The sequence below is a fragment of the Accipiter gentilis genome, chromosome 20 (genome assembly GCF_929443795.1).
Source record: "Accipiter gentilis chromosome 20, bAccGen1.1, whole genome shotgun sequence".
In the NCBI taxonomy this organism is placed as follows: Eukaryota; Metazoa; Chordata; class Aves; order Accipitriformes; family Accipitridae; genus Astur; species Astur gentilis.
This window is the reverse complement of record NC_064899.1, coordinates 9,244,788-9,272,233: the sequence shown is the minus strand read 5'-3', so window position 1 is coordinate 9,272,233 and position 27,446 is coordinate 9,244,788. Positions and strand designations below refer to the sequence as shown.

The following is a 27,446-nucleotide window of genomic DNA, read 5'->3' as shown; positions in this document are numbered from 1 at the left end:
CATCTAAAAGTTCAATTTACTACTTTAAGATTATCTTTGCCCATTTATGAAAAGAGAATTTGGAATTCTCAGGCTCAGCAAAACCGTGTACAGTATATATTAGACAAGTTAACCGGTTCCCTGAGAATTCCCAGCAAATAATTTGGTGCAGGTGTGATGCACTGGCTTTATCCTAAGCTAAGTCTTTGGAAAAATCCTTGGTAAAAAAGTTGTCTATGACAGACAAATAACACATTGTCAGAATGATCACTGTAAACAGGGGAAGAACTATGCTTTACCTCAACTGCTTTAACTTATGTCAGGAAATGGCTTCATCTGAAGCCAAGATTAGAGGAAATTCTTTCCCCTCCTTGTCTGAAGCAGACCCTAGCCCTAAATCTTTCACCTGGATTCTTTACTACTCTGTTGGACCCTTTTAGATCTGGATGTCTCGTGCCTGCCTTTTCTTTCCAGCCAACTGGTAAGAGTCATCAGAGGGGAAACAGAGACACCAATTCTAGGGGAAAACTTTTCTTCCTTCCTTCATTCTCCCTGTAGATTCCCTAGAACTCTATGTGCGTAATAGTCTGGGAGTCGGGTAATATGGAGAAAGGAATTATATCCCCGTTTTCAGAAAGACCGATACTTTTTCGTCATAAATGCTTTTTCATTGCTTGATCAAATATGGTGTCCATTTTCAATATGTGTACTATGAGATTAATCTCCAGCAATAGCTTGACCTTAGAGGTCAAGTTTGTGAAGACCAATTGATGATAACATCTACATATCTCCTTGTTTTGGTTTGGGTTTTAGATTTTGTGGAGAAAGGACAACTTTTTGTTGGTTTGGGGTTTTGTTTTTTGTGATGTTGTTATTGACTGACACTGTTTAACTGCTTTACTGATTGGAAAAGTAAATGTTCTTGACAGCTCAACCTCAGGAAACAGCTTTTGCAATGAATCATTTACTGCACTGATGTATGGAATACGAATCAATAATAACTCAGTGACCTGTTTTTAATGCAAATCAATTTAAGTATACTTTATATTACTTCAAAATATATATACTATAATAGAACAATTTGTTTCAAATATAAATAAGGCTTATAAATAAGGAATGTAAATCAGTAGAAAATGAAACATAATTGTTTTAGTAGAATCAAGAAAAATTGATATTTCTAATGTCTGTTTGAAAAAAAAAAAATAGATAATTTCAGGTCTTTTCATGGACATAGACTGTAAATCTTTGTATTGTAATATAAATAATTTTCTTGTTTCAGATAATCCTAAACAAAGTAGCCAGATACCTGTCTTCATCCGGATTTTAGACATAAATGATCATGCACCAGAATTTGCCAAATACTATGAAACGTTTGTCTGTGAAAATGCAAAAGCAGGACAGGTAAACAAATACTTATGTTACTGAAGAACTTGTAATGAAACTGTCCTGGAATACCATAATGAAGACTTCAATGTGTCTTAATTTGAACAACTGCAAACCAACCCAGCCTCTTTATTCCTTATCTTCTACAGAAACTACCAGCTGATTCAAAAAAGGAGGAGATAAAAGAGGCAGGATTTTACCCCAGTATAATAACATAACATATAATACAAACCTGTACTTTATGATGTTTTTTCATTCCTAATATCAGAAAATATTTTTCAGAACTAGTTATGTATAAAGTTACAAAACCATGTATACTGTTTGATAATTCCATTTCCTTATGGATTTTTTTCAGAGCCTTAGATAATGTAGCCACACCTTCAAGTACACAAAGCAGGAAAATCTTTTATTATGCCTCAGTAAAGGAGATGTGGAAAATAAACTTTTACAAAAATAAAAGATAATGCAACTCTTTCCATTGTAAATTAAACTTCAGTTTGGAATTGAGTTGAATTTGGTCAAAGCTCATGTATATCCCTTTCTAAACTATCTCACAAATTCTGTAATAATCTAAGAAGACAATAACAAGATTTGTAGAGAAAATAAAGTGATAACTGGGAACTTAGAAAGCAGGCAGACCCACAGAACTCAGAGCCAGGATATTACAGAAATCTTTTAATATTACTGCTGCTACCACCAACACCTATTTATGCTAGCGCCAGTCAGCCTTTCAGTTTTAAATCTTGTGAAGAAAGATGTATGTTTTGCTGATATTTAATTCTGAAAGTATTTACCAAAAACTGGATTTAATAGCAGACTCGGTACCTCGAGATTGTCTTTCAAGCATGGGCCTAAGCCCGTGCACGAGCCTATTCTCTAGACTCTTGCATTTCTGAGTGGAAGAAAAAGCTTGAGATCATTATTTTTGCTAGTACAAATCTGAGTGGGTTCCTACTTTAGCAGAGAGAGGCCAGGATGGAGCCTTAAACTCAGCTTAGGTCTGTCCTTGTGTCTCACTAGTTTTATGCTGACTTCATCCAACCAAAGCTGGCTGACCTCATGGAAAGTATGTGGAAAGGATCAGGATGTAGAATGTTTTGGTTTTCCTTAGAGCACAGTGACCCTACAACACTCAAAGGCATTACAGAGCTGGGGGATACGGATACACGTGAGGAAGCATGCTCATGTTTCCAGTGTTGTATTCAGCATAGTCACAGGGGTTGCTCTGAGAATAGCATAGATGGTACCTGAGATGAGGCTGGAATTTCAGATCAGATCCTGCAGAACTCTAGACAGAGCAAGAACATGCAATTTACCAGTTGCAATTCAAATGATGTTTGATGAATGGTTTAACAGACTGGGGGGGGGGGGGGGGGGGGAAGAGACCAAAAACAGGCAAAAAAGAGGATACAGTGGATTGCTGGAGTTTGCATTCAATTCTACTTATTTTTCATTCATTGTACCTAATACTAGAATCTAAGTAAGTGGGTTAAAAAGACAGAGGATACTTTGAGTGAAATGACTTGGCTTTGAAAAGGTACTTGACCATTATTTTAATTCTTTTTCAAGAAAGTCTTACTATTTTTGATGCAAATGACATAAATAGAGGAATATGCATATCAAAGACAGTGATGAATTAAATTAAAACAGTGGAAGGAATTATAATATCAGAAAAATGAGCAAGAAGCACCTTTCAAAACAACTGAGGTTTATGATCAGAACATTGCGTCTTAACCAGTGACATAAACTGTCACATAAGAATACATATCAAGACTTATGGAATGAGCAAAAATTCCCTAAACTTCTGGCTATTGTACCCTCGTAGTTTTGTTTTATGATTTATAAGCGTTTTTTTCCAGGTGTAATACATTCAGATAATTCTAGCTATTAATTTCAAACAGCTGGCATATGACCTAAATTCTGTCTGTGCAACAAAATCTCTTTGCATGAGATGAAACTGAGACAAATAAACCTTAAAATCTCCATATAATGACTGATAGTAAAGTGACTGTACTTTAATAATACAAAGAAAGGTTCCAAAGCTTACAGATGAAGGTTTCATTGAAATTAATCATGTGCATTTTTATCAACCAGCAAAGACAGGTTTTGACATATATATATGAACCAAGTTCAATCCAGACATACTGCTTGTCAGTTTCCTTAACCCAATTTCCATCTAGGCTAGCTTACTTGATGAAATATCCATTAATGTATAAAATTTCATTTACCTTTCTGGTAAACTCTGTGCTTTTCTAACAACAGAGATGAAAGAGGCCCATTAGGTAGGCATATTGTCATTCAGACCTCCCTTACATCTAGTGTACCAATGTAATTCCAGGAATTATTTTCCCTAATTGGAAAAATCCACAGAAATACTAGAAAGACAGTGTGCATCAAGTGTAGCTGCAGAATAATGACACATTCAGATCGTTATTCTATTTGTTAACAATTGGGTTCCTCAAGACAGGCATCTGAGTTCATATCTGGATATTTACATATAGTTGACTAAGTATTTCAGAAAAGAGATTACCTTCAGTACATGAGACTACATTTACTATGGTGCCTAAAAATAGCAGTGAATATAGAGATACAAACTTGAATATTTTGGCCAAGGATGCTACGTTCCAGATAGTCTGTATTGCTCATGTTTAGCAGTCCCCCTATAATACAATAAAGATATAGAATCATGTTGTGTTCATTTAGTACTACTCTACCTCATTTTAGAGATTACCTAAAGCAGCTGTCTTATTAGAATCGTTATTGCTTCTTGACACATCACAGCAGTGCTTCTACATCTGGTGCCCATAGCAGGAGAGCCAGACTGAGAAGATAGATAGATTTAGTTAATTTTTAATTTTTTATTTTTTTTTTTTAATCGGGTCCAGCTATTAATCACACTGCTCTCTAAATCTCAGGTGCATCAGGAAGCAGTCAGAATGATCAAATATTGCTCTTTGCCGCCAAGTGACATTACTCATTTTCAACATCAGCAGATATTAGAGGCTGCAATTCGCTGTGTTTTTCAGATAGCCTTAGGAGGGTCAAAGGAAAGAAAGTCCTACAGTCGCTCCTCCTCCCCTGCCACTCTTTTGTCTCCAAACTACAATGGTATGACTGGGGAGAAACATTATCACTAGAGGTGCATAAACAACTACATTCATTAGGCTGGAACAGATTTGTCACCATGCGAGTCCCATTCCACTGGCTAATACACAGGCTAAAGAAAAGTATGATGCAGCCTTCCTCTCGCACAATTTAGAAATCCCTAATCCTTTGATGGCGTGCCCCAGGGACTGTTATGGGGAAGGCTCTGGTGCAAGTTCTCTCATGCCCTTGTCACTGGAATTAATTGGGTCTTTTTAGCTGGATTAGAGGATGAGTCCTCTCCATGGAAACTAGGAAGATTTACTTGAAAAGGAGACTGATTTAACTGAACAATTTGCTAGTAACAATTTAGCTAATTTCAGTACCCATCAATAATAATATTTAAGAAAATAACCTGCGTTGCTTTTTTTTGCACTGATGCTATATTCTTTCCTGCCATTCAGGGGCTCTCAGACATCAGAACACAGAAAGAGTTTATTTCTTCCTGCAGAAAGCTGGCAGATTTTTCTTTTCATTAGTCTCCATACCTCCCTTCCCTTTTTCAGATAGAGCAGACAGAAATCACAGTTTTCACGTGGCCATTGCTAATTATCAGTTACCAGTTATTTATACATTGTAGCTGCGTTCTCAGGGTAGACACTCATTGGCTTGATTTAGTGAGAGACCCACGCTAATAGCCTGTCTCTCTTTTGAAGCAAGAATTGGAGTTCAATGGGGAATTTTCCAACTTCTGATAAGCGCTCAGTCCTGCTTCGAAACTACCAACATATTTGTGGAACAGAGCCAAGACTTGAAAACCAAACTGTTTTGCATTACCAAACATGAAGCTTTGTTAAGTGGCAGGCATTTCAGAACATTTCTTAAGACATAAAGCGTCAAGATCAAAGGTCTATTCAAGCTTACACACATATGACGGCGGCTGCTTTCTGCAGCTAGCACCGTACGGGTGCACGGGCTAGAACTGTGCCTGAACACGTGTGATCACTCAAGCCGCAAAATGACAAGATGGGCATCCACTGACAGCTGCATCGATTTTGCAACACTTCCATGTGGGGACACTTGAATTATACAATTACTTCACTCCTAGAGAAATGCAGCCACTGCGAAATCTTCTACAAAATCTTCATCCAACACACTTACACTGTACTGTGTTATTAATACACTCAAGATTAGTTAGTGATTGGCCCTACCAGATCACACAGGCAGGAAAAGGGGCAAGAGAAAGAAAGGACAGGAGAAACACAAGTTGCTTTTCCACCATTCCCCCCCAGCATTTGCACATTACTACATTCTGATGATTGTCAAAAGTGCAGTCTCTCTCACAATATGTTTTTTTCATAGTTTATTGCAGACAAAGTGGCGAGATCTTTCCAGGTACCTTGGGAAATATTTGCAGCACAAAACAAGTTTAATCAGTTTCAAGAATGACAAAGCCAGTTCTCCAAGATCCAGGATTTGTTTTGTTCTCTCCTATACCACTTCTGAAAAAAAAGTGTCAAACAAAAAAAACCCACAGCAAAATGTCCCAAATATTCCTTTCTCAAGTGCCTAATGCTATTTTTTAAGTCTTACCTCAGAAGCAGCTGAAAGTAGATAAATGCCATTTGAGAAATTTCTCTGTTGTACAATATCCAGGTTTAACTAAGAGCATAATACAACAAGAACAAAAGCCCAAATGATTCAAGTGGATTGAAGGCCTACTCCTCCGCATATCTACAGTCACATACAAGAAACAACAGAATTCAGCAGCTGTTACTGTATCTCTAGCTTAACAACACCTGTCTCCAGTGGTCTCACTTCTCTGAGATTGGAAGTACAATTTTCATGCTATATGACAATTACATTCTTTTAAACTTCAGAAAGGCACTGTCTATAACAGCAGACCATCTTTAAATTCCTCTGAAAGTGACATTATTTTTCACTGTCTGACTAATAATGAACTTTAAAAGAAGGAATTTTGGAAAAAAGGTTTAAAAATAGGATAGCTACCACCAATATGATGCTGTTTTGAAAAGAAGCAGCAGAAGATTATGTTGCAGAAATTCTATTTGTCTCAAAATTTGTTTTATTATTAGAAATTTTTAACCTGAAAATATATTGCATCTGTCCACCCATAGACCTCATCTTGTTCAGCTTCCTTCAATGAACCTTTCAAGAATCTGTCTGAAGCACGTTGCTGCGTTTTTAAAGTGCGTACCCTGGAGCCAATGTGCAACTGTGGTTTATTCGCGTGACACGCCAAGCCAGCACAGGTGGAAAAGCCCATCTAAAAAGTGGCTAGCCGGAGCTGACCTTTATACTGTTAAAGATGCACTACTAGCTTAACATTTGCTTTAATCATTCCTGTATTCCTTTTAGAGGCAGTCCCAAGGCTGATCCCACGACCCAAGTCTCCTACTTGTGCAGCTCTCTGTGTCCACAAATGCAGCCTCAGGAAGAGTAAGGGCATGCTCTGAAGTGCACAGGGATCCTTGTTAATTTAGAACGCCCCCACCTAGCTTTTACTCACTTTCTGTCTTTAAAACAGCTTGAAGAAAACTGAAGAGCAGGCTACACCTAGGGATGTACCAGATATACGGAAGGTATCCGTTACTAGGCAGTCTGTTCATCCCCCATCGCTTTTTCAGAGATGAGCATGAATAGGTATAAGATAGCCTGAACATAAACGACAATCACAATTTCAACTGTGGTGTAAGTCATGGCCTTAAAAACACAGTATCCAGGAGAAAAAAACCCCAAACCTACAAAACAGTATTATAATCAAACAATTTCCACTTTTGAAGAAATTATGCCAATGGGAAATAGGTCCAAACCCTTTAACAGAATCTTTGGCTTCATAATGAAATAAATTCTTCAAGAAATTTTTCCAGTTGGAATAATTCCTCATTCACAACTCATCTTACGTTGTCAAGGTGCTACAACCACTTTGTCCTCAGTGTAAAAAAGAAAACTTTATGTCAATGCCTAAGTTTAATTTTTCAGTACCCTCAAAGACAAGTGACCCCTAAAAACTTGAATTTACCCAATAAGATCCACTCAAGAGTATGAGACTGTTTCTTCAAACACACAGAAGTGCGCACGCACACGCACACGCACCCCTCAAAATAACGACAGTAATGCTGTATTTTCCAAATCGTGCTCATTCACGTGGGAAACTATGGAAGAAAGAAAAAAATGAGAATGCTTTTTATCTTACCTAAGCCTGATATGCTTGAAATATATTTGAGTAAAAGTCATTTTCTTGAAATAACTCTTCCCTCATAAATCTTACAGTGTCAGAGATCTTTCTCTGAACTCCTGGTGAAGAGAGATCATAACTCAATGTCCATAACTGCTTCAAAATGGAAGAATACATTTCCAACATGAAATTACAAAACGTACATGAAACAGTACTAAATTTTTTCCTATAACTGTGATACTTAAAATAAAAATAGCCAAATCTCTTTCATTTCTGCAGTGATTATCATTAACGAGTCTCTTTTATTTACAGCTGTATAACTGGAAAAAAAAAACCTTAATTAGATAACATTTCTAATTTCCTTTCACCTATTCATCATCTGGAAAAATTCACCTGCAATCATCCTTTCTCATTGTTCTTTTATTCTCCCATCTTTCCTGGTGGAAGAACAGCTAGTTCTCAACTGATGCAGCCAATAGTTAGAGCAGGTAATAAGGGTTTTTTCTGGGTTTTTTTTTTCTTCTTCAGCCTTACCCTCAACAATAAGTTTTCAATGTAATTAGGTTCCTCTATGCCTGCCACAATTGTCCTCCTCCATGTGATTTGCACATGAAGAGAATCAAATCCAGATCCTACAAACATCCCACTGATTACATCTCAAAAAGCCCCAAGATACTCAACTGCAATTTCTGGTAGCTATTATATCAGGATATTTTCTTTTTGAGTTTTTCAGCAAGTAATTGCACAAATATTATCACTTATTCTAATTCTCTCTCTTCTCTTTAGTACTTTTACAGTTTTTCTGTCTTTTCAAACTTGTAAAAATGTGAGAGGGAAATTTTCTCATTTCAATTTGGTATTTTAGTCCTATCAGAAGGAAATTGGTTTTGATAGCAATATTACATTTTTGCATTAAACAATGCAAAACTAAAACTAAGCACTATCCTGGTCTTGCTCTCTGCATTGCCACTCTCAGGCAGATTATGGCAAAGAGAAAAGCAACGGAATATTGGAAAAACACTGGCATAATCAGAGACTCAGCAACATACTGAATAGGGTACTTTGCCATAAAGAGGGATTTGGCTAATCTTGGGAAACAGCTAAAACTTAAAAAAAAATATAAAAATCTAAAGAGCAATGATCATCAAATGCTTTAAAAGTGAAGAGGCCTTAATAAGTAGTTATTATTCCGATCACACTTGGAAAAACTGCATAATCCTGCCTTCAGCATAGTCACATCCTCTTGTATAAGGCTGATGTTCATGAATTACCTTTCAAGTTCCTCAATATGCCTCAAAAATAAAAAGAAAATGACAAAAAAAATCTTGCAGTTGTTTTAGAAGGAGCTGCTGGGAAGTGAGTGAGCTAAACTCAGACCTCTCTACCGTTTGGGTTTTTGTTTGGTTTTGTTTTTTGGTTTTTTTTAAATAACAGCTTATTAATTGTAGCTGCAATAAAATTATTCCAAAATTAACTAGAAAAAATGGGCCAAATACTCATTGTGCAGTGCAGCACTAGCAGCAGCAGGTTTCTGAAGGATAGAGTAAGGAAAACACTTCAGTATTTTTGGTAGCCCTATAATTATGCTCGTCTAGTGCAGTGTTCCATCCTGAGAGATGCTAAATACCCTCCAAAATTTAACTGTATCCTCAGGTCCCACTGAAGCTGGTGTTCAGAGAAAGTACATAAGAAAAAGGCATTCCTTACTTGATTGCTGCAAAGCTTAAAAATCGTATCAGTGTTACTTGTCAATTACTGTATGTCTTGAAGAAGTCACGCTGTACTTTCCCTGGAAATATCAGAAAAACAAGCTGCGAAGTAAGCCTTTGATAACAAGTGGCTTTGATGTCTGTGGGACTTCAAGACACCCTACACACTGGAAACACTTGAAAATCTCAAGACAGGCATTGGCTCCCTCATGGCTTTGAAGGAAACAAGCCTGACTGCTGAGCTCTCTCTGCCTTTAAGTTTAGGTGCCGTAGGAACTCGCCTGTACCGAGTTGCAGCATCCTCAGTTGAAGCTTACTCCCATTCTCATGCCACCAAGCTCGTCATCTTGTGACTGAACTCAAACACGTTCTTGCAAGCCAAGGTGGAGTATGGGTCACTCCCCAGTGCGATACCCACTGGGGAGTGCAAAGGCCGTAGCAGTCATTGATACGGCTCGCAGGAGTTACTACGACTCAGGCAACCTGGCACGGCGTCAACTGTTGCGAGTCGTTTCACAAACCACAGCTATTCCCAGGTAGCCTTTCCTTCCTCAGCTCTGTAGCTCTTTTCCTTAGCCTCTATCTAGCAGTCTAGCAGTGGACAGATAGAAAAAGTCCAATTGCTAGTGTCTATATATACACGAGTACACATATTTGCACATGTTTTGACGCGACAGGGAAGCCTGTGCGATCTAGAGACACCGCTCAAGCCTCCCTTTTTCAGTCCACGCTACTCTGCCCCGATGCTGGCACTATCAACACTCCTTCCCAGCTGGGCTTGAGAGGCCTTGTTAGGGCAGCTATAAAGCTCCACAGCCAGAGATTTCAATTTAGGAGGGAGTAAAGCATCTCTTTTTATTACCTCAGGAGAACCGAGCACCCTGCCAGCACAGTACTCCAATTTATTGCCAGGAGCAGATGGGGTGGACTGGGAATTAGACCCACTTAAAAACTGGTTTATACACCATTCTGTGTCATTGCTACATGAGGCCACAGGAGGTTTACGGCTTATTCAGAAGGGCAATTGTTTCTGTATCACTGCAAGATACGGAGTAGAAATCAAAGCACACGGCTATCTTGCAGTGAGGACTGGCCCCTTTTTCATCCCCCGCTACATGTTTAAGCAATAAAACAACAATTTGCTTACTGTAACCTCTCCTGTGCTTATGCGGGGAACATTTGGCTTAGGACATCAGTTTGTGTCTTCAGATAGAGATTCATTGGATCTTTACTGGACATAAAAAGCAGAGACCTTATTTCAGGCACAAGATTTCTAAAATAGCATGAAATACTGTTTTCTTTATAGCTGATACAGACTGTGAGTGCAGTTGACAAAGATGAGCCTCCTCGAGGACACAGATTTTTCTTTGAATTGGTGCCAGAATTTGCTGTTCATCCAAACTTCTCCATTGTAGACAACAAAGGTAACTGCTGACCAGCACCATCTCCTTCCCCCCCCCCCCGCCCAAAACTACATAAAACTTTATCCACTAACATTTCCTTATCTTGCTTTTCCATTCTAGATAACACAGCAGGAATTATGACTAGAAGAAACGGCTACAGCCGTAGTAAGATGAGTACCTATCTCCTGCCAGTCATAATATTTGACAATGACTACCCGATCCAGAGCAGCACCGGCACGCTGACCATTCGCGTGTGTGCCTGCGACAGCCGGGGGAACATGCAGTCCTGCAACGCCGAGGCCTTGCTCCTCCCCGCCGGCCTCAGCACCGGGGCGCTGGTTGCCATCCTCCTCTGCATCATTATCCTGCTGGGTGAGTACCTGCGATGAGAGGTTTCATTGACTAGGCAAAGGTCTGGTCACTTCTAGACCCCCGACATTCTTCAACCCCTTATTCACACGACCCTGCAGAACAGTGTTTCATACTTGATGTCGTTCTTTTTTTTTTTTTTTTTTACGAATTGTTTTCTAAGATGAAGGAGCTGGGAGAGTGGGAGAGGGAGCTACTATGGACTGTTTGTCATCATACTATTCAGAAGAATGTGTGAAAAGAGTGAGACTATCAATGTTATTTAGGTGAAATAAATATAAAAATCTACGGTCATGCTCGTTTGAGTAATATTTTGTGTTATAAACAGATCTTAATTTGGAACCAGGACTTTAAAATCATATTCCTGAAGCTGAATGATAAGTTTCTCAGTGATTAAAAAATTATCAATTATACTAGCTATTTAATCATGAATGATTTGTAATTTTTATACTCAGGAAATATTTAGCTCAAAAGCATAGAAGAGAAATGTTCAATTGCTTGCAAGTGGTAGTGAGAGCAGCTGATTAAATAAAGTGCGAGCACAGAAGTTAGATGGGTGGTTGGAGAGCAGAAGCATTAGAAAGATGACGTGATATGAGAAGAAACTAGGATAAATGCTAGCTCATAACCTGGTGTTAAGTACATAAAAATTGCAACTCACATGTTTCGCTTACCAGAGAAGTGCCTCCTTAAACGTGCCATCATCTCTATTTTCCAGTCAAACTCTGTGGAAGTCCTCTTTCCCTTTCCACCTGTCCTAGCAAACACAGCTTGCCAAGGGGGCAGTGACAAGCTTACAGGTGTCAGCTTACATCATTCTAAGGAGATCACTTTTTTTTTCAGTTTTTAGACTGGATTCAAGCTGCCTCCAGTAAATATTCAGAGGAACATAGAGGCTGTTAGGAGAGGGGCAATATGTAGGAACTATATCTATACTGTTAGGCATAGGGAAGGGAGGGTACTTGAGCTCCGACAAACTGATTGTCCGTAGTGCTTGGGTACAAGCACTGCTGCTGGCCTGGTTTCAGCACGAGCCGGCGTGGGTTCCCCAGGATGCTGCCCAGGCATAGCCTGAGCAGCAGAACTTGCAGGGCACCGCTTCCAGCAGACAACTGTGGTTCAAACCCTGCCAGATCCGGCTCTCCACCTCGCATAGCTCTTCACACCACGTCAACGGGCTCTGCGTCTTCAAAGCCACCCTTTATGCCCCAGCACAGAGCATGAAATGTATACCATGAAACACATACCCTTACTCGATCACTAGGAAAACGTCACGCTAATCGGCTGCAATGCTTTAGTACAGAAACGCTGAATTAAAAACAAAAGTCAAAGTGTGCCTTAGGACCACAACGATAGCTCATGAGACTCCGAACATGCTCAGGGACAAGTGCTGTGCAAAACACCGGTGACACCTTGTGTCTCTCGGCCCCAAGGTTAGAGACCCTGCACTACTTAGCGCTACAGACACAGCCGAAGCCAGAGTAGCACAGGGCTGAAGAGCGTTTAAACAGAATTGTTAGTCTACAGCTGCTGTGATTCTCAGCACCTTCTCTGATTGTTCAACAGGATGTAGTGTTTTAGGATAGTGGACTGGTGCCACCATGCCCAAAATAGCAGAGGCATTTTAAGTACCTGGCTGTGAAAGACACTTCTTCATAATAACCTTTTAGTGATCTGCCCTACTCTTGCATATGAAGTTCTTAAACTTACTTAAGTGGGCTATTACTTGTCTAGCGTTAGGAAAACTTGAAAAAAAAAAAAAAGGTTCCTGTACAGATACAAAACCCGCAAACAAAACAGAACAGCATTTACCTTCACAGCATTGTACCACGGCATGTGGAAGATCCCAGTTCCCCTCTCCCTACCCGAAGTACGTCCAGTCTTCCCTTTTATTCACCAGTACTCAAGTCATTCAGAGTAAAAGCTTTGCTCCTACGACTCAACAGATGTGCTCGGCACTGCTGCAACGTGTGGTTCGGCGACCACTGTTATGACTCATTGACAGATGATCTCGCTGGCCTCTCCTATTCACTCCAGCTACTGGAGCTACGGTCAGATTTTTAAACGCATGTAAGCTTTGAATTCCTACTGAAATCAATGGCATTTAGGCACCAGAATGTATTTACAAATCTTAACTTCAGTTTTTCATCTCCCTCTTAGAGGTTCGTTTTTGTGTCAATCTTTACCTCTCCAAAAGGAAGGGTTATTCAACCAACATTTCTTAAAGTAGGGGGATCATGTCTTTTAAAAGAAACATTTAGTAGCAAAGATTAGATTTCAATCCTTGCAGTCACTGAAGCCAAAAATAGTTTTGTCAATAAAATTGATAGCTGAAGGTCTTCAGGTTCTTATTTTCAGAAGGACCTGTAGATCCCATTTTCAAAAGTGAATTAGGCACTTAGGAATACCTAAATCACTAGCTTTCAAGAGTGTGGATTACTTTTGCCAAGGAGGTTCAACTACCTTTGACGAAATCACCCTTAGTGACTGCCAGGAAGGCAGTACTTCAAAAAAACTAAAATCAAAGTCAACCCCTAGCAGGATGATATATTTTAAGACATTGTCTGCTTTTCAACTTCAGCCTAATTGTATCTCTATTTCCAATATATAATATTTTAATCGTTGCTCCCATAGGTTTAAAAAAAGCATAAGTTTTTGGCTACTACAAAATCATTAATATTTTTCCTTATTAACTTCAGCTTGGAGAGAGCTTTTATCACTCTTTCCCTACTAAAAATCCCATCCTAGCCTTAAAACTTTTCCAGTTCAACAGAAAATGCAACATATTAGCTCATTTATTTAATTTTTAACTACCCATTTCTGCATTCATCCTTTGTTTCCTTTCAGTATTAGTTGTCTTGTTTACGGCTCTCAAGAGACAGAGGAAGAAAGAACCCTTGATCATCTCAAAGGACGATGTTCGGGATAACATTGTGACCTACAACGATGAAGGAGGTGGGGAAGAAGACACCCAGGCTTTTGACATTGGCACGCTGAGAAATCCAGAAGCAAGAGAGGAAAGTAAGATGAGAAGAGATGTTATCCCAGAAACTATATTTCAGATAAGACGGACTGCACCTCTTTGGGAAAACATTGATGTCCAAGATTTTATTCATAGAAGGTTAAAGGAAAATGATTTAGACCCAGCTGCCCCTCCCTATGATTCGCTAGCAACATATGCCTACGAAGGAAATGATTCCATAGCAAATTCACTCAGCTCCCTGGAGTCGCTTACCACGGAGGGCAACCAAGACTATGATTACCTCAGTGACTGGGGACCTCGGTTTAAAAAACTAGCAGATATGTATGGTGGCGAGGACAGTGATCGAGACTGAGAAAGTAATCTGTGACCTGGTCAGTGTTAGTGGAATTCATGTCTATGTTACTAGCTAAAGTGGCCTACTCTCTCTTACTTGGGAATAAAAAATTTACAAAATAGGTGTTGTCTTAGTAGGGGTTTGCTTAATCAATAAGTCAACGTGAATGAATATGAATGATTTAGATTTTAAAAAATCTATAATTCACCCTCTCTGCCTAGAAACCTCTGATGAAAGGTTTTTATTGACAATGAAAAGACAATAAAAGGCTTTTTGTGCCTTTAATAATGAGGTGGAAACTTAATTTTTTTTAATTGCTTTGCATTACCTTTCCTACTAGCTGGGACAGTGTGCACCTGCATTGTAACATAATCTCAAAAATATACTTTAAAAAAGATTAATATTACTGCCATATTTATTGAGTTAAAGAATGTCTGTGTGTTGATTCATCATGATATTTTTATATATGTATATTTATATTTTTGTATTTTTATTAAATAAATTAGTATTTATAAAAACAATACTTACTCACGTACTTTGTTAATCATAAGGAACTGTCCAGTCTTTCTGAACAAAGGAAACTGCGTGTTGTGCAATACTTAATTTTTGAATGCATCTTCTTTTGTCAGATTAGTGGTTGAAATGTACTGTGCAAGAACAATATGGAGACAGTGCTCTGTAATGGGAATGCAGTGTAGAAAAAAGAAAAATTATTTTGAAAAAGTGGTTATAAATAAATGCAGTCTGGCTTGCAATGTGTATTACTATTTGGCATAATAATATAGTTTCATTGTGAAACTTGCTCCCACATACCTTCTTATACAAACAGGTGACCAGTGAGAGGATTTAACAGATATACACCTGGGGATTTAAGGAACCGTGAAGGTTTATTCTGGTAGATATGAAAACAATTTTATAATATGCCCTTTTAAAAATGGAATAATTAAGCAAACATCAATAATGAAAGGAAGGCTTTTGTGTTCTAATCTTATTTGGGGGTTTTGAGGCAATAAGGCAAATCAGACACGTTACTAATAGCTTCTTTTTAAATCAAAGCGAGCCAAGCAATAAAAACAAAGCCCAAGTAATATTTTATTAAAGATGTTAGTGTTTTCTTCCTTCAAAGAAATGCATACATTTGCATATTTTTTAAAAGTATTAATGGCAATCTTCAAGTATATATCTGTGTTCAAAATCTATTTGCTGGATCAGCTTTTATGCAATGCACATTTTTTTTCGCAACACAGGATAGGAGGAATTTATCTGGATCGCACGTGATCTGAGAGTTGCAAGGTTTATCCACATTTGTTTAAAAAAAGAAAAATAAAAAACCTCAAATGTATGAAAAAGAATCAAAGATGACAACAATATAGGATGTACGCTATCCATAACATTTCAACTTTTAATATCAACTTTAGGGAAAACCAAGTGCATATAGATGTGCAAAATAATAATGTTTTAAGGTTTTCTCTCAATTACTTATTTTTCAGATCTTTTCAGAATGAAACTTAAGATAGACATTGGCAATGTAATGTGGACGACCGCAGCACCCATCTCTTACCAAAAAGATAATAAAGAGGGTACACACAAAGTCACTTTGCCTGGACATAGGAACACACTCCTGCCTAATATTTTCCTCTCTACTATGTTGACTTTCAAATTATTTCCCAAAAACATCTCTTTATTATTATTTATTCTACCCCTCTACCGTATTCTTCTGATAGCCCCAAGGATGCATCTCAAGTTTTCTGACACTGAACTCCTTTTTTTTTTTTTTTTTTTTTTTTTTTTTGGGGGGGGGGGGGGGGTGGTCAGGGGGTCAGGGGATTGGGGTTCCAAACAAGCACCTGAACAGCTCACTGTGAACTGCATGTCAGGTCTGAAACACTACGTTGCAAGCAAAACACTTTAGTGACACAAAAAAAAAGTCAAAATAACCTGCAGCTATGTGGCAGACATGTACGTGGATATGATGTAGTAACAAGACATCAGTGCATAGCTTGATGGCATAAAAATGCATATTTCTTTTTTGTGTCTTTTGGAGCAAAAAGCAAAAGACTTATGGAATGTATGTTCTCCACAGTGTTGCTGCCAAAGTGAAAGTACACTGGAAGGCATTAGTCTTTCAATGCAATTTTCATAACTTTAAGGCACTGCCTTAAAATGGGATAGGAGGGAAAAAATGGATGATAAAACAACTATGTCAATCAAGAGATATTACTAGTGGCAGGGGAGAAAAGAATAAAACAAACTAAACCAAGAATATAGGAAAATCTTCCTTGACTTGTAGAAATTGTACACCCAAATTTCATCTTCAGTGACTAACACAGTAGATGGGACTAAGAGGAGAGCTTTTAGCAATCTTGTAACTTGTCATCAGAAATCTGCATATCACACAGTGATGTAGAATGGCAGGAGAGAGGAGAATGAAAATCTGTCCCAAAGCAAGGACAGATACAGACAAAGTATATATCAGTGCAGTTGAGTAAGTTTTTAAGATGTTAAGAGTTGGTGCAGAACACATTAAAGGGTACCAGTTTGATTTCAGAGAGGCTACTGGTGAAGGCAGGATGGAGGAAACAGGGTCTGAGGAATTCTTCTTCCTTGAAGACATATAAATTTAATTTAGAAATTATATTTTCCACATAGAAATAATCTTATTTGTGTATTATTATTTATTTTTATTTTTTATTTCTTTTTCAGAAAGGAGTGACAGAAAGGAAAAAGAAGTATTGTAGAAGTCACTCACAGAACGCTCTGGTAGAGACATGTCCTCAATATCATTATGTCATGGTACCGCTGTGGTACTTTGGGAAGAGCAGATACTCTAGAAGATCATCAGAAAAAGGCACCCCCCTTCTCTCACTCTAGGTTTTCTCAGCCCATGGGTCATTACCACTAAAGCAAAGAGAGGGAGATTTAGCCTTTGTTTTCGCAAGAGAATGAGACTTTCGCTCGCTTTCCTACTATGTCAGTATTGGGACCAAGAACCCTTGGCTCACTTAAAGCAATATATGTTTAAAAGAGGACCTACATGGATTTACAGCTCACAGAAATTCACATAGTTGATATAGCAAAACAAGTACTTTCTCAAAATTGCTAAAAATTCCAAGCATTCTTAAAATGACTATAGCTAGCTGGCAAGTTTATCACCTGACATGCCTAACCGGTAGTGATGTGGGCTTGTTCATTCAAATGGGCTGCAGAAACTATTTTTTCTATTACAATTGTTTTTTAAAAAATGGATCTTCTTTTACATCTGAAACAACGCAGTAAATACCACATCACAGGTGAGGAATTTGTATTCACAGTGAAAACTGCCATGATATGTCCGTTTTGCTCTGTATCATTTTTATCTGTTTACATCCATTGAGATTTTTTTGGGTGGCGTTTTTGATTACATTTTATACGATAAAACCAATGAGTGACAACCCCATATGATAAGCTGCTGCTTCTGGTGCCATAAGCCTGACTGATTCCCAGGGTATTTCCCACAGAGGAGACCCTTCGCACAGCAATAGCCATATCCCTCAAGGGTACGACTACCACCTTTATCTACGAGAGGCATGCGCCTTTGCTGCCATGGGTATTCAGCACAGCAGCTGCACTGCCTCCGAGTTTGCCTACCCAAAACGCTAGAGCGTTATGCCTGCAAACCCCACGCTATACCACCTCCCGATGCTGAGGACATTCTGAGATGAACAAGGGCAACTTCTAGCCTGTGATGTGCTGAGGCTGCTGGGTGGCCAGCCGCTTTGGATGTCCTAGTGGGTATTGCGGCTAATTAAATCTCAGGTTTTCAGTGCCTCTGAACAGGCAGAGGGCCAGACATAGGAACCAACGGGAACTTGCATAGCATTGGCAGAAATCTACCTCGTCGGGATACAAAGGTGGCAGAAAAACTTCAGATCACCCTTTGATTAACTTCTATTTTCCAGTAATAGGTTCAGACTGATGGAGTTATGCACATCATTTTTTTGGATCAGTTAAACAATATTATTGTGAAATAAATATTAACAAAGGTCATCATTCAATGAATAAACAGGAATTTTGTGGGAGAAGGAAAGGAGATTGGATAATAAACGTGTATGTTGACAGCTCACTTTGAAGTCCAGTTACTAGTAAGTCATCTCCTTTAAACCATCAGAGAAACAATGACTATATGATTTCTCTAAGTCCCAAAGGGAGCATCACACCTAGATCCCACTATTACATTGCATTTGGATTCCCAAAGGTACAGGAAGAAAAAGAAGGTCTTGAGGGGCCTCTTAAAGTCCGATGGCTATTTTCGGTTTCACAGGTCCACATTTAGAGGAATTGGGTGAGGTCCTGCATGGGTACCACTACCCTAATATGGTTGAAGGAGCTGACTGACACAGAAAATGTCTTTGAGTTGTCCAACACAAACTGGTACTGATGAAGTTATTAGCTTCCTTTGGTTATTTTAAGATTAGTGACATTGATGGGTACAACAGACAAAAGGTCCAACGAAAAACACCAAGTTTCAGCTGGACAGGCAAACAATATTAGTCCATTACAGGGCAGAAGTGCTGACTGATGCAGTGGGATACTCCACCCTGGTTAAGCAGCAGGAAAAAAAGAGAGGGATGAGAGGTAGGAACTCCTTCCAGCGATGCTTCTGCAGATGTTCTTCCCTCTGAGAGAGAACTGAGGCACAGAAGTGCTGGGCATTTCAAGTTTATGCACATCTTCATCCTCTGTGAAATCAACTGTGCTTAGCAAAGGTTCTGATCCATGGGATTGCCTCGAATCTCAGACATGTCTCACTGGGATGTTCAAGGCCTTGGGACCTTAAACGAGGCTCAAGAGGAAGAAGAAAGGTCATTTTTTATGATGCGAATCTCACCAAGGATCTACTTTTCTGCCACCATTGTGGTTCACTCCAAAGGAGAAAAAGTAGCTGGAAATACTTAGGATGTACAAGACTAATTTTGATGCCTTGCACAAAAACTACTTGTGATCGCTAAGGGCCAAGATAAACTTACTAAATCCTGAGGAAATACTGTGGGATTTAGTCATCATTCCAAACAGTCTTAAATCAATTTTGAATGGGCTTTCCCCAGGGTTAAGAGCAAATAAGCTGAGAAAAAGGAGGGAAAAGGAGTAAAAATAAACACAGAAAAATTCCAAGTGAATGTTCCAAGAAAAAAAAACAAAAAAAGAAAAAAACAAAACAACCGAAAAGTAAATCCATTCCATCTTGAAAGCAGGGAAAAAAAGGAAAGAGGAACATATGATGAAGGTCTTGTTTTGTAATGTTTATGTATTTTCTATTTCTTTTCACTTTAACTGAATTTTGTAACATCCTCATATTGGTACAAGCTTATCTGGATAAACAGTCTTATCAGTAAAAAATAATGCTGGAGACAATCTCTCACAGAAGGTTGCATCTTTCAGTGAAATGTCGAAACAGACTCCTCATTATGCCAGGTTAAACAACCTAACTGCAACCACTATCATCCATGAACCTAAATTTTTAGTCAGTTCATGAAATGGCTGTTTTCAGAACAGAATAGTCAGACTCACAAAAAAACCCCATATATAAAACTTTTCCTTAGTACCTTTCTTATGCATCGATGACAAACAACATTAACAACTTCTGCTCTACCAAAGGTATTTCAACTGCTAATGGTCTAATTTACACTGAAAGTTGTAGTTTCAAGTCACATTTACACTTTGCTCCTCACTTGTGCTAAGCAGACAGATAGAACACATAAACATTTGGGTCACTGCATTTTGGAGTATTGTTACATTTTATGTTTTACAATTGAATTTGTAGAAGAACTTGAGCAGTTCCAGAAAGAAAAAAACATGGAAAAAAAAGCAGTACGGGGAAATCAAACAGTTTTGCTTCTGCTATAGGAAGATGAATGGGGGAGAGATGAATTCTTCACGTATTTTTCACGAACATAACATAGATATTACTTTGTATGCATACTAATATCTGTCTATACGTATAGGTGAGTGTACATATATAAGCATACATATAAAAAAATTGCACTTTATTACCTATAAGGTTAACCAACAGAAACCCTTAGGTCCCACTTCCATTCAGAGATGCCCATCTAAGAGGAAAAAACCCACAGCAGAGTACAAGACGCATTCAACTATGTACAAACAAAAGGACATAAACCTATCTGATTTTACAGATTGTTTTATGTCATTCTAGCATCCTGCTGTTAGAGGGTATATTTTACACTTCAGTTCAGTTTCCATTCATGAATCATAATTCAAACTAGGAGGGATCTGGCCTGAACTCTACTTCAAAATCACTTCCAAATTTGGGATTTTGCATCTTTGTTAAAATCCCACAGCAATGGAAATGCAGAAAAGAGTGTTGTGAACATCGCTATTCCTGTGTTCCAAAGAAATCATGTTGGTGTTATTTCTGCAGGGGAAGCGAGTGCCTCCGTGCGGAATCAGCCCACTGGCTATCACAGGGTACCATGCAAGAGAGGAAATCCAGGAACATTTACTTCTTTCCTTTCTACTCCCCCCCGCCACCGTCCCCATTCGAAGCAAAGCACTCTGCAACACCCTTCGCCCACTCCAGCAAAATTCATTAGAATCCTTTTTAGCAAATTTCAGATTACCAGTAAAAGCCAAAGAAGTGACAGTGTCTTGTCACAAATTCAATGTCTTATTCCTTTTGCTGGTGTGCACTGTTTTAGCAGGAAATACATTTTCATAGCAGTCCTGTGACTTTAAATATGAGCACATTCCTGATTTTGTTCATTTTACCACGGAATTTGACACCGCTCCTGTCATAACATATATTAATATACCTTCATCAAGCTTGGAATGAACTCCATGATTTTAAAAAGCATTTGCTTTTAGAGTCAGTGTGCCAAGCATTTCTCCCATCACTTCTCACAGGGGAATGACAGGCTGTACAAAGTAAGCCTGCACAAACACAGATTTTGATTTTGGGTGGGAGTAAAATAATAACGTTGTTCGGTGCTTACAGTTGTGTCCTTCAATTTACCTTTTGAGTTACTGGTAGACATTTAGACCACATTAGAAACAGTTTATGATCTGTTAGAGTAGCGCAAGAATATCTGCGGAGCAGCACAGGACCCAACAACCAGTCTGGGATCCGTAGAGCCTTCCTCTCCCTCCCGCAGCAGGAGGCAGAATGACCCTCCCAGGCACTGCAGCACACAAGTACATATCTGGCACTTACTACTGGAAGAAGAGTTGAAAGCTAGAGTTTCATGAGTAAAAATGGTGAGAAGGAAATTAGGGCTGGGATTTTTGTCACTTGAGAATTGCTCTTGCAGCTGTCAGGAAGCAGCCTGCTAGTTGCTAGGAGCAACGATAATAATACTTACTTCTTATATAATGCTTTTCATCCCTAGTTTTTAAAGCTTTTACGAAGAAGGTCAGTGTCATTACCACCATTTTACAGGTAGGAAAAGCACTTTTTTGTGCACCAGTTTCCCCATGGACACCCAGCAGCACAGTACTGAAAACAGGAGCAGAAGCCTGCTCTTCTCTTCACAGGCCACGCTACCTTGTTGACCATTGAGGAGACATTAATTTATGTAACTTCCCTGCTTAAACTGGTCAGAAATCTTGCTTTTAGTTAGCTTTTACTGCCCCACAGGCTTCAGACCTCTTAAAGGAAGATGCCCTTCCATGCGACATCATGAGTCAAAGACGTTTTCCAAATCAAGATTGTGCTTTGGACAAGTATGCGTTTTTGAGACAGGTCCAAGCTAGTTGCAAGGAGAGAAATTGAGGTGCTTTCCCAGGCTTGCTTCCTGAAGGAAAGTGAATGAACGAGGCTTTTCATTCCAGGTACAAAGTGAAAAGGAGAGACAAAGGAATGTGGAGTAAGCCCTAAAAACTGCAGGAATATGCCCAGATTTGGCAAAGACGTAGCTTTAACTTAAAAGTTAATCTTTCATTTAAAGCAGATGACAGTGAGACAGAAGGGGCAGACAGTGGAAGAACATCACGTTGTAGTAACCAACACCAGCTGGTCTCGGCTCCTTCAGAATTAATTATTTTTTATTTCTAAGGACTCCCATGCCTTTCCGTTTGATTTCTTGATGAGACATTATCTTTTGATTGCTGAAAAAAATTGCTTTTTCCCCAGCAGTTCCAGATTGGTAATTTAATGACAAATCTTTAGGAACGAGCCTGACCAGCACTCAGCAGAGCTGCAGAGAGAAAACAAGACATGAAGAGGCTCTTCAACCCCATCCCCTGTGTAAGCGAAGGGCTTTGTTTCAACTAATGCTCAAATCAGGATACCGAATGGACACCAGGCAGCACGGCACCATCCGACGGGATGCAGAGCGAGAGCCAAAGGGAGTAAACAGCTTCTCCACCTGCTAACACATATGCTGCCATCTGCAACTTACTGACCAAAGGGGAAGTTTCCTCTTTTCCAAAGCAATGGCAGTTTGCTTTCCTCTGTGCCATGGCTGAGCGCCTTCAGCCGTCCTGGGCAATAGTGCCAGAATATTTGTTGTCACTGATGTTCGGCCAACCCTGCACTGTTTTACAGCCAGCTTTTGCACAGCACTACCAGTAACGGCCAGATTTCACCCACTGCATTTTTCTTCCAAAGTCAGTGACGAGCTGCTGTACTTCACCAAACTCACTGCAAAGTACTATGAGAAATCATACGCTGTAATTTTTTAGAGGAAAGCAAACCCTCGTGTTAATGGTCTTTCTCTTGATTTTATGAAAAGCCCTTAAAAATTAAAAGGAGTTTTGCACTACATCATTAATACAAACACATGTTTGTACAAGTGATGCAATCTGATGTAATTTGCATAAGTATTTCAGTGATATAAAGGAAATCTCTTTCAATGTTTTAAGCCAGATAGTTGCACATAAATTAAAAGCTTGATCCTAACAGTCCTATAAAGCAGGTTCAAATAAGTGTTAAATGGTTAGATGGTATTGCATGTATAATTTGCAGAAAGATTCTTTGTACAGATGTTTAAATAATGTTACAAAAACTATTAATCTATACTATCTTACATAGAGGGGAAAAAAAAAATAAAGTGTTACATTTCTACCCAGCAGATAAGGACTTTCCTATAAAAAAGATTTACACACTTGTAATAGAAGGAAAGTCTGAGGAGAGAGGTAGTATCTTTTATCCAACTATAATAGCTGCTTTAATAAAACCAGACAAGTTTTTAGGCTTATGAATCCCTTCTCATCAGGACTGAGAAAGACTAGAAAAATCTCCAGTGCCACTCTGCAATATAAGCTTTTTTAAGTCCAAATGCCCAAATTAATTTTTAAGTTGTTTATTAACAGAAGTTCTCATTTATAAATTACAAATTTTGAGTATTTTGCTATAGCAACATTTGCAAGGTAGATGTGCTGACATGCCCTATAGGTACCTTTAGGGACATTTGCCAAATAATACTTTTTTCAATTCACTTTTATCATATGTGCATAAATACAGCAAATCCGTCCATGAGAAAACACTCTTCTCATCTCACTTTTCAGCCAGTATAGCAACACACTGCCTGAATTTTGTAGGATAGGACTGTCAGCATACCCAGAGAGGCAGAAGAGTGGAATTTCAAAGCAGCTACTTCAAAATTATTAGATAAACCAGTTTGCAACAAAGTAGTTCACAATTCATATGCATAATACATACATATTCTGAATAAAGTTTACTATGTATTTAAATAACAATTTATCCTGTGGCCTTTGTAATATATGCAGTCCTTTAAAGTATTGCATGCAACTTCTGTGAAGCCAGTGGGTCACAGCAACCAGACGTTGGATTTTAAGAAAATTCCTGCAATGTCATGGTTATCCTGCCAAACATGGGAACTCTGGGCTGTCCAGTTGCATCCCTGGATGGCAAAAATCAAAAGCAAGAACATAACATTTGACTCCAAACCTTCATTGTTCCAAAGTCAGTTAAATTTCTGATTCAGTAAAGGTCTCATCTAAATCCGAGTCTTGCTTCCCAGCGATGCAACTCTCAAGTTGCATGATCATCATGGAAGCAGGCCCCAATGATTTTGTGGATGCCTGCAGTTCCATTTAGTGACAGTATTGTTCTAAATATCCTGGTAAACCAGGACACTGCAGACATGGTGAATACACCTATGAAAATGAAAGTTCACTGATGGAGCTTCAGTGGTTTCCAGCTTTAAGAATATGGTGAAGTGATTATTGCATTACACTTAGCAGCTCCAGATTGAAGAGCAAATTATTTTGGATTTGGATCGCCATCTGTCCCATAGCATCATATCCTTTCCTTATGGACTGTGATGTAAGTCAATGACGTTACGATGAACCTGTACAAAGTTCCTTTAATAGAGAGTATACACTGCTTAAAAATTTAAATCTAGGCAGCATAAATCTACATAATACATAAATCATTGAACATATATAGTGCCCATCAGCAGGTCTGAACAACACTGCAATGTTCTGCCAGGTTTAAGAACGAATCCATTTTTCCCTGAGTTTCTTTTTCTGCATTGTTCTCTCCCCAAATAACAATTAGCAATTAACCCCAGCACTTTCACCTGCAGTCTCAGAGTATAAAGGAAACGATTTACTGTTATATAATACCTTGTGCATCCACATACACCAGCGTAGTGCTACCTTCTAATTTTGTAGTATTAATTTTCTCATTGAGTAAAACTGCGAAAGCAACTGTGGATGTGGCTCTGCTCTCCAGAATATTGTTGCTGCTGCTGATTTGCTACTAATCTTTTGTTCACGCAAGCAGCCAAACCTGCAGACTGTAAATATAACAGACTGAAGAAACTAATGTTCTTTCCCTCTTACCCTGACACACGAAGAGATTCCTCCACCATTTCAGCTCTTTCAGGTCAGTTTAGATATAGGGGCAGTATTATTTTTCCTAAGAGGTGCTTTGTAGGACAATAATTGGAGTATCTTAAACATTTCCATTTCTCTACACTCTTGTATAAAAGATTGATTCATTCTTATTTCAGGAATGTAAAATACCTATTTTATTGCCTTTTTTTTTTTTTTTTTTTTTTAATAAAGGACATGCATTCTTTCCTACGTATAACAGTAATACCCGTAAGCTCTAACAAGCAGCCTTTAGAAATGAAAGAGGAGAGCTTGGTTCAATACTCATCCTGCCATGTTCTGGACTATCATTTAAATAGCCAATAATAGATCTATCTTCCATGAAGCTTTTAAAATCTCTTTTGATTCTATTTAGGCTTTGAATAGCTTCTCTTTATTTATGATCTGAGCTTGCACTTGCTTTAAACCTGTTACCTGATTTTCTCAAAAAACGATGAGATCAAGATTTATGTTTTTTAAATTCAGCTTTTAAAGTTATTTGACTATTTCTTCATGCATAAATAGGTTTTGAATAGTTAATTAGGAAAAAAAAAAACCACAACAAAAACAACCTGGAGGTTAAATGGCATTGGCAACTTACTGAAGTTTAGAAGGATATAATTTCTTTCACAGATGATTAATGTAATGTTGTTTCAGTTTCCTGAAAAACTAAGTATGCTCATTAGAGGCTATAAAGCATCCTTCTGGCACGTAATTGCTTAAGGATGAAAAATTAAAAGAAAATAGATTTTTTTACTTTCATACAATAAACGGATGCTTGTAGAAAGATCAGGACAAAAGAAGAATATTTATACACAAGTTCTTTACTAATTAATGTGGATCACAGACCTCACATTACAGTTCGCGAAACACCAAAATACACCATAAAAGAAAGATACACAGATCTCAGAATGATAACATGAAAAAGGATAGATGTGTGGGAGGATGAAAGGTAATGGAAATTTGGGAGCAAAAATCAAAATAAAACATTTTGATGATGTTTTAAAGAAGACAAGGGTCACAGAATGCAGCCAGACTGATGAAGGGACAGACAGTGGACTGTCAGAGATGTGGCCAGTGACCAAGAACAGAAATCGGCTAACTAGAAGTCTGGTTATGTGTGTACATTATGCTATTGGTTTTAGTACTGGGGAGAATCACAAAACTAGAAATGGTTAAATTTGTAAATTGGTTTGGTTGGTCATCAGATCAACAGTGATCACTCTTAAACCTCTTTCAGCCACCAATCCTATAAATATTTTATTAGTTGTATTCAAAAGATGAGTAGTTCCCAAGCAAGACTTTTAAACTAGCTTGTTCTTATTTTACGAACTTTGTGTAGTAACTTCCAAATAATTTGAAGTACAATTTCTCCTTCTAAGATGTGAACTTACATATATGTTATGACTGCTAACAAACAATGCAGTCCTAGCCTAGTAAATAGCTCAACAAAAATGGGGATTCCAAATTTATTAACTGCCGGTGACTTTAAGATCGTATTTGCTCAGTCTCCTAGTAGAAATATTGTTTTCATTCTTAGTCATGCCTCAAACGCAGCATGGAAGCAGGAAGTCAAGCTGTGTCCCTTTTCTGCTCATGCATCACCCATAGTTCTGCAATTAGAACTTGCGGAGTGAAAAAGGAAACAGAAGGAAGGAGAAGATTTTGTGGTATAAAAAAAAAAAATAGACAAAAGGTAAAGCTTCTGATGTTGTATAAGTTTAGAAATACGCCAGCCAATGGCCTGTTTGCGAACTACAGTACTTTTAAATAAATAAATAAAACCAAGAAGTGTCCTTTAAACCCAAGCAGCTTTCCGCAGTAGAAATGCACCATTCAAATTCAAGAAAACCAATGGGAAAAAGTCTAAACACCAGGTGTGGTCTACAAGACATTTCTCTTCAAAAACATAGAATATTCCATTTAAAATTAGAACTAGGGATGTATAGAGTGACTATGAGGAAATTCAATAGCAAAGCACTGATATTTGTTAAACTGGAGAATTATCTCCCCAGGAAAAATGTAGAAGCTCATTTACTTGTTACAATTTAAATTAACCTAAGAGAAGAACATACAATAATGCAGTAGAGTACCATTTTGCTAAGGCATAAGAGACGGAAACAGAATGAAGGGGTAATTACTAAGACAATATTACTCTTTTACAGCAGTAGCA

General features: G+C 38.3%; 1 protein-coding gene across 1 annotated transcript in view; it reads left to right on the top strand.

The window, feature by feature from the left end:
• CDH9 (cadherin 9) overlaps nucleotides 1-14,557 on the top strand; it is a 96,284-nt gene extending 81,727 nt beyond the window's left edge. The window contains exons 9-12 of the mRNA XM_049823795.1: nucleotides 1,259-1,380; nucleotides 10,661-10,778; nucleotides 10,878-11,129; nucleotides 13,974-14,557. Of these exons, the coding sequence (XP_049679752.1) occupies nucleotides 1,259-1,380; nucleotides 10,661-10,778; nucleotides 10,878-11,129; nucleotides 13,974-14,461 (980 nt within the window). The 3' untranslated portion in view covers nucleotides 14,462-14,557. The remainder of the gene's footprint in view (nucleotides 1-1,258; nucleotides 1,381-10,660; nucleotides 10,779-10,877; nucleotides 11,130-13,973) is intronic.
• Nucleotides 14,558-27,446: the final 12,889 nt, after the last annotated feature.